The 8,326-nt window shown below is 42.2% G+C and overlaps 1 protein-coding gene across 1 annotated transcript in view; it reads left to right on the top strand.

Moving 5' to 3' along the window:
* RNF217 (ring finger protein 217) overlaps positions 1–8,326 on the top strand; it is a 175,667-nt gene that overhangs the window by 27,753 nt on the left and 139,588 nt on the right. Inside the window, exon 2 of the mRNA XM_012557380.2 lies at positions 6–825. Coding sequence (XP_012412834.1) covers positions 6–825 — 820 coding nt within the window. The remainder of the gene's footprint in view (positions 1–5; positions 826–8,326) is intronic.

Below are 8,326 nucleotides of genomic sequence, written 5' to 3'. Positions count from 1 at the left end.
CGGGTCTCCGCTGGCGATGCCGCGGGGCACCCCGAGCCCCCACGACCGCGGGGGGACAGCGCCGGGGCACCCAGGTTGCGCGCTGACTCCGCGGAGCCGAGCGGCAGCGGCTGCGGAAGCAACTCGGGCTGCACGGACACGAGCGCTCCGGAGCCCGCGAGGAGCCGGGGGGCTCCCGGCTGCAGGAAGAGCCAAGCAGCGTGGCAGCCCGCGGGACTGGCACTCACCGGGCCCCTTAACCCCCAGAGTTTGCAGCAGCAGTTGGAGGAGGAGGAGGAAGCTGGGGACCGAACAGAGGGAGAGGATGAACAGCATGAGGCGCCCCCAAGCGAGGAGCCAGAGCCCAGGATCCGCGCCGGGCTCCCCGACGGGCTGGTGCTGGACGTGCTGGGCCAGCGGCATCCACCGCCAGCCAAGAGACACGTCTTCTGTTCGGTGTACTGCGTGGAGAACGACCTGCCGGAGGCCCCCACTACCGAGCAGCTCTCGCCATCCGCGTCGCCACCTCGGGCTCCAGCGCCGGTGCCTAGTCCTTCCAGCCCCCTCTCCTCCTTCCCTAGCCCCCGGCTGTCCATTCCAACCGATCCCCTCTCCCCCGACGGCGGCAGCATCGAGCTGGAGTTCTACCTGGCATCCGAACCATTCTCCGTGCCCAGCCTATTGGGAGCTCCACCCTACTCTGGCCTGGGCGGGGTAGGGGATTCCTTTGCGCCCATCATGGTGCTGATGTGCCGGGTGTGCCTGGAAGACAAGCCCATCAAGCCCTTGCCCTGCTGCAAGAAGGCCGTGTGCGAGGAGTGCCTCAGAGTCTACCTGAGCTCCCAGGTAACTTCACCCCCTTCTGTTCCTCATTTGCCATCCCAAATCGCTGGAAAGAAAATCCTTCTTGAGAGCTCCCTGCCCACAGGAAGAGATGTTGAGACACCCTTACTGTGGACGTCTGTCGGTTTCTCACAATTCAGTTGTGGTTGTTGTAATAGTTATTACTTAAGTGTGTTTTGTCCTCACTGGTTCTCTTGACTGGAATTTAACTTCTTGTAGCTTCAGGCTTTGGTTGGCGCGGTGGAAGGAACAGGGTACAATGATTGTCCTCTACTTATTTCCTTTAGTAGATTTGCAAACGAGCTTACTCAAAAGGAGAGCAATGAGAGTGCCTCATTGGTGTGTTATCTTAGAGACTAACAAATAGTGGGCATATAGTAAATATTTATTGAGTTGGTGGAGGGTTGAAATTTATATTTCAGATCCATGATATCCGCAGTTTTATTTTGCACCATTTATTTATTCCAGGAGAGGGTACTTTTTTTTTTTTGATTGATTTTTTCCTTGGCCCACTGTTCAGTTTCTTTTTCCACAGTAAAGTTGAAGTACTTTTCTTCTCTGAAGTTGTAAGCCAGCACAGTACTTTATTTATTTATTTATTTTAACAGGGAAACAAAATAGAGCAAAACAAAGCAAAGTGAACCTAAGAGATTTAACAAAACAAGCGTTGGTGGCTAGTGAAAGTTTTTTTCCTCAGCCTCCTATTTGAAAGTTTTTTTTCTTTTCTTGGAAAGTTTAAGAGTGCAGTAAGACCAGCCTTCCTTCACTTACGGTGAATGCATTCCATCTGTTACGTCTCTGCCAGTGTTTTGCACAATCTGAAATGGCCTTTGATCCCATGTCTGATTGTCCTAGGCCTATTCCTCTTTCAAAATCCTGTCTGTTCAGGTGCCAGCTCTTCTGTGTAGCTTTACCTCAGACCCCACCCCTTGCTCCCCAGGCCACTGCTTACGTACTTTCAGAATACTTCTATGTATTTTATGTGCACTGGAGTTGTTCCTTATATGTCTGTCTGTCTTGCTAGACTGTGGGGACACTGTCTCATAATTCCCTTTTCTGGTAGTTTGATGTTGAGTACCTTTCACGTAGTACGTGTTTAGTAAGATTGACTAAAGGCAACTGAACAGGGATATACCCAGCACTCTTCCTCAGTATTTTGTGGCTAATCCATGCCTGGGTCTAGACTGAAAGCGTGTACTGTGCCCAACTGAAAACGCAAAGGAAACTTAGAGTGGAGTGTTACACAAACAGTAATTTGGCTAAAAAACTTGAAATTATCCAAACGCTTGTGAGAGACTGTGATGTCTCTTTCATGCCTTATCCACAAACTTATACTTACTGATTCTTAGTTAAAACAGGAGGAATGTCTGCTGCTCATTGTGGTAGTTTTTATGACGTCACCATCAAACAAATATTTATTGGTATCTTCATTGTGCAAAGCCCTGTGGTGGTATTCAGACATTACCACCACATGGGCCCTACTCCAAGGAAACCACTGTGAGAGGGGATGTGTACACAAGAACAATACAAAGTAGCCTATGATGAGATGTAAACACAATAACCATGCTAGGTAGCACTTAAGGTCAAATGCTGGATACAAATAAGGTGATTTTAGAAGTTCAGGGGAGGTAGTCATCGTGGGTTGGGGTACCCTGCCCTGCAATTTGCTTTTCTTAAAGTGGGCCTTTTCCCTAAAACATTTTTATTTAAACCAAGATAGTTTTAGGCAGTCAATATTTTGATCTCTAATGGAGAAGAGAAGGAACGGGGGGGGGGGTGACGTGAGTCAAGTGGTCACTTCAATGCATAACCACTACAAACGCCTCTGAACTAACAGTATCTAAAGCTTAGCTGCAGGATTTATGTTTGTCTGTTCCTGGCCTTCTTCCAAATTATTTGACAGAAACTCTAATAAAGAAAAATATACACTATTTAAAATAGTAACAAAAAAAGATGAGTCATTCATATGGGCATGTTTCTACCTCAGGGCTTTTGCACTTGCTGTTCCCTATTCCTGCAATATCCCCTGGATGTCCCCTTCCCCTCCTCCCTTCAGTTCTGTATTCAGATGTCACCCATGTGGGCTTTTCTGACCACCCATTGTGAAGTTGAGTCTTGCCCCCACCCCACTCCACTTGCCATCTCCTTTCCTGCTTGCATGTGTTCCCATGTCATTTAACCTCTCTGTGCCTCAGTTTCTTCAGTGAAATGTAATTGCAGACTATGAGCTGTCATAACCCACCAGTTCTAAAGCAAAACAAAATCAAGCTGCATGGTGGTTTTGCTGCCTTACTGAACCAGTTCAAAAGGGAATAGTTAGTGCTTTATTTTTTAGAAGGTTTCTTAGGTTTGACAAAAGTAAATCTGTCAAGCCTGAAGTTGCAGGGCTTTTGAGACCTTTTAAAATAAAACGATATATTTGAAATAAAGAGGTATTAGTGAGTTTTTTGTTTGTTTGTTTACTATTTGTTTTGAGTTTGTGCCAGATACTTGGTGATTATTTAACATCATTTAAGAAAATAAAGCAGAGTCCCAATTAAGCATTTTATGCAAGCTTTAAAAATGCATATTAAATGTGAATTGGAATATTGCCTGGTTGAAATAAATTCTTCTAAAAAGAGATGCTGCTGATTTCTTTGAAAGACGATATTAAGTTGGAAGACAGGATTTGTGAATAATAAGTCTCCTTCCATTAGTGCCATGGACTGAATGTGTGGCAAAGGCCATTGGGTAGGTGTCATCAGTATTTAAGTACAGGCATAGCAGCATTTGTTAGTGAATTAATACCTCTGTACTGTGGTTTAAAAACAATAGTTTTATTTTTCAAAACATAATTCTTCCTTCTCCAGTTATTGATGTGACTGTGGCTTCGAGGAACCAACCCTTCTTAGTGAAATGACTTTCCAGTGCAAAAGGTACCATCCAGTTTCTGATTGCCTTGGCAAAAGTTTGAACTGATAGATTATACCTCTTTGCTGTGATAGCAAGTGTTGACTTAGAGGCTATAGAGTACCAGGACGGACACTGGAAGTTACATTAGCTTATATAGCCTTAGTAAATAAATCCTTGGTATAAATTTTAGAAGCACATTTCCCAGCGACCTATGTTGCATATGTGAATATAGCTAAAGCACACAGTCCCAGTGATATCTGCAATCGCCTATGGGTCACTGAACCCTCATAAATGTGGACCTTCTTTTTTTTGTTTTTGTTTTTGTTTTCTGACCTGCTTTTTATTTTTTTTCCCCCGTACAAAAATTTATACATACATTGTTATGTGACTCTAATTGCTCTCCCCATACTGTAACAGCACATTCCTTCTTTCCACCCTGATTCTGCATGTCCATTCAGTCAGCTCCTAACCCTCTCTGCCTGCCCATCTCACCTCCGGACAGAAGCTGCCCATTTAGTATCCACTTGAGCTAAGAGGCACACTCCTCACAAGTATCACTTTATGTCCCACAGTCCAGTCCAATCCCTGTCTGAAGAGTTGGCCTCGGAAATTGTTTTAGTTCTGGGTTGATAGAGAATCCAGGGGCCATGCTTTCTGGGGTTCCTCCAGTCTCAGACCATTAAGTCTGATCTTACTAGAATTTGAGTTCTGCCCCCCACCTTTCTCCTGCTCCATCAGGGACCCTCTGTTGTGTTCCCTGTCAGGGTGGTCATTGGTGGTAGCCGGGCACCATCTAGTTTTTCTGGTCTCAGGCTGATGAAGTCTCTGGTTTATGTAGCCCTTTCTGTCTCTTGGGCTAATACTTTCCTTGTGTCTTTGGTGTTATTCATTCTCCTTTATTCCAGGTGGTTGGGACCAATTGATGCATCTTAGGTGGCCACTTGCAAGCTTTTAAGACTTTGTGGACCTTCTTATCTGATTTGACCTTTATTGCAGTTTCCTAGAAAGGAAGATTATCTGCTGCCTTCTTTGTTTCATAGAGTGATATTGCAGACATTTCAGAAATTCTCCACAGATATCTTTGTGATTTTGGTTTTAGGTAGGAAAATCTGTTACAAATACAAAGTATTGCTATTTTGTACATTAGATGAAGAAAGGAGAGAGTTGGGCACTGTAAGGGGCTTTCTAAGGTAACAGCCGCTGTGGCTTTCACCACTCTGCTTAAAAGTGCTACGAATTGGCAGATGAATATAAATTGGAATGTACACACCTGTCAAAGGGTATTAATAGAGGCAAGCAACATTTCTACAGATTGTGAGCAAAACAGCTGCTAGGATGGTTAATATCCTAAAATGACTATCTACTAGTCACCCTAGAATCAGTGATTGAGGGGTACACCTTTTGTATCCTATTAATCTCTGAGTCATTTAGACTTTCATAGGTAAAGGTATAACAATTTTTTTTCCTTTTAATCCTTACAGCAACCTGAATGTTTTTAGAAAACTTTCTGTTCAATGTTGTTGTCGATAGTTGCCATAGAGTTGATTCTGACTCATGGAGACCCCATGTGTACAGAGGAGAACTGTTCCTTAGGGTTCAATATGGGGTTTTCACTCCGTTGTCTTCTCACGGATGACTTTACATAATCCTGTCATGCCAAGTGTGATTGTGGTAGCTGTAAAAAATGTAAAGAATAACATGAAACTGAGATCTGTTTTAAAGTCATTTTACAAATTTGAAAAGTGAGAATTAAGAAATATATAAGCATATTCTTTTGTGTAGTATACACACAGATTTTAGATATTTGTATTTATGGGGGGGGGGCGTGTGGTAACATTTGCTTTTAATTCTTATTGACTCATCTCCTTGTTTTCCTCTTCTACTTCATTTCTCTTTAATAATTTATTTTTTTATTTTCTCCTTCTCCTGGGCACTGAATCACTGTTTTTTCTGCTTCCTCTCTGTGAGGTTTTTATTAAACCAGTCCTCTTGGAGAATTGAAATCTGATTTCAACTGGTATTTTATTTCTGCAAAGGAATCCCCTCTTGAGTGCTAAGCCTGGGGGCAGCAGGACCATGTCCAGATACCACATGGGTGCTTCCCTTCCCTTCCCCTTCAGCTGTCTGGAGATGAGGCTACATGGAGAAACTGTGCATTGTGCTCCACTGCCTAAAAGATCTCAAATAACATTTAAGTACTTACCTGAGGTGTCAACTGAGACCTTTAGAGTGGTGATTGTTTTCCTCCTCCAGTAGAGCTCAGCTTTTATACTTGAAAGCTCTTCCTTACTCCTGATCTCCTAATGTAAAGGACATAAAAAGGAGAGCAATGAAAGCTGAACTTCCCACTTTCTGTTAAGAGTTTATGATGGACAATATAGACAGATACCTGAGTGGTAATTTCGTATAATTAATTTATTCATTTATTAGTGTATCACTTATGCATTTAATGCATTTAACATTTGTTGGGTACCTGTGTATCTAACACCACAAGTGTGCTAGGGATACTCTGTAAATGCATTAAATACCCTCAAGGGGCTGTCTTAGAGCCTTGTTATCAATATTTTGTCCTAGCTTTATCTGGTGGTGTTGATAAGCTTTTCTTTAAGTTGTTCTCTTTTCTGCTTCCTCTCTGGAAGGTTGTTGTTAAACTATTCCTGTGACACCGGCAAATGTTTTCTCAAGCATAATTCCTTATAGTATGTTTAATTTAAAGGAATACATCAGTCCATTAATTATTTCTTAATACACATATTTCTAAGAGCTCTTTCCAATGGTTGGAAATAGACTATTAATAGTAAATGTAATTCTTTAAAATATTTACTACTTTTACTTAAAAGAAAACATAATTTTGCTCAGTTTGTTTTGCATCATTCATGACAACATGGCAAATATTTAAAGTTATTTATTTTTTTAATTGTTTATTTTGTTCAAATTCACTTTGTCGGAAAGTTTTATAACTGAGTGAACCCTCACAAATCAAGTTCTGTCTTAAAATAGAAATTCAGTGTCTATGGGAAGATAACCCTCAGCTTATTTCATTCTCTTTTAACTTTATTAGTACTATTTGCCCCATCAATTCTGAAGTAATTACACTTGAATTTCTAAGTTTCCAGAAATAATAACAGCAAGCATTTATTGAACATCTGCTATCTTGTGAGCATTTTTACTCACATTTTATTATTTAACTTTAATTCATTTACATATTAAATACCTGTTAATTTTTCAGATATTCTTGTAGTGTTGGGGTTACAAGGAACAAAACCAGTAAAGCCCCTAGCTTTATGAAGTTTATCTAAGTCAGCTGGAGAGGAGATGGACAATAAAATAAATTATTTAATATATTAGGAGATAATAAGGACCATGAAGAATGAGAAACAAAGGAAGAGAGATAAGAAATACTGGGGGTAGAGTTGTTCTTTATATATTTATAGTGTTTTGGGGTGTTCTCAGGGAGGGTTTGTTTTACAGGGTGACTTTTGAGCAGAGACCTTTATGTCGGTAGTGAGGGACAAGCCATGAGGATATATAGCAGAATAGCAAATATAATGTTCCAGAGGCAGAGCATGCTTGGGATGTTCAGGAATGGCAAGGAGATCCATGTGACTGAAGCACAGGGAATGAGTTAGGGCATAGGTAAGAAGAAGACCACCACGTTGGGGCAGGAAGAGTGGGATAAGCCAGTTGCATTGGACTTTAAGGCTATAAGGAGTTTTGTTGCCTCTGAGTGCGATTCGAAGCTCTAAGAAGGCTTTGAGCAGAGGAGGAACCAGACATGACTTAATCTTTAGAAGAGATTACTTTGTCTTTGTGGTGAGTGTACTGTAGGAGGCAAGAGCGGAAATAAAAACAGTTAGGAAACTATAGGAAACTATGGCAGTAATCTAGAGGAGAGATGATATAGTTCAGACCAGAACAATAGAGGCAAATATGTTTTGCAGTGGTTGAATTTTGACTATATTGTGAAGATAGAGCTGACAGAATTTGCTGGTGATTGGATGTGGGATAAGAGAAAACGAGTCAAGGATAAACTTAGGTTTTGGGCCCAAGCAATTAGAAAAATGGAATTGCCATTTAATAAGATGAGGGATACTATAGAAGGGGAGCCCTGGTGGTGCAGTGGTTAAGAGATACAGCTGCTAACCAAAAGGTTGGCAATTCAAATCCACCAGCCACTCCTTGGAAACCCTCTGGGGCAGTTCTGCTCTGTCCTGTAGGGTCACTAAGAGTTGAAATTGACTTGACAGCAATGGGTTTGGTTTTTTGTTTTTACTGTAGTAGGAGTAGGTTTAGGGAGAATCAGAGGTGCATGCTAAGTTTGAAATGCCAGTTAGACGTTCCTGAAGGAATGTTGAGTAGACAATGCCAGTGCTATCACTAGGGAGGTGACCCCAGAGTTAGTGGCATTGGGGGACAGGCTGCAAAAGTAGTGGCATTACTAGGGTTGTTGGTGTCACCTGTCACACAGTGTAGTAACTCATCAGTCCTCCCTCCCACCACCTGCCAGTTAGGCAGAGAGGAGGGTCTCTGCCTTGGTTAATGGGAGTGAGGAGGAGTTGCGGGAAGCCAGCCCCACCCACCCTGTGTGGGGGAGTGACACCATGAGTTACTG

The sequence above is a fragment of the Trichechus manatus genome, unplaced genomic scaffold (genome assembly GCF_000243295.1).
Source record: "Trichechus manatus latirostris isolate Lorelei unplaced genomic scaffold, TriManLat1.0 scaffold00098, whole genome shotgun sequence".
Taxonomy (NCBI): Eukaryota; Metazoa; Chordata; class Mammalia; order Sirenia; family Trichechidae; genus Trichechus; species Trichechus manatus.
Note: the sequence above shows the minus strand (reverse complement) of the source record. Positions and strands in the feature narration are given on the sequence as shown.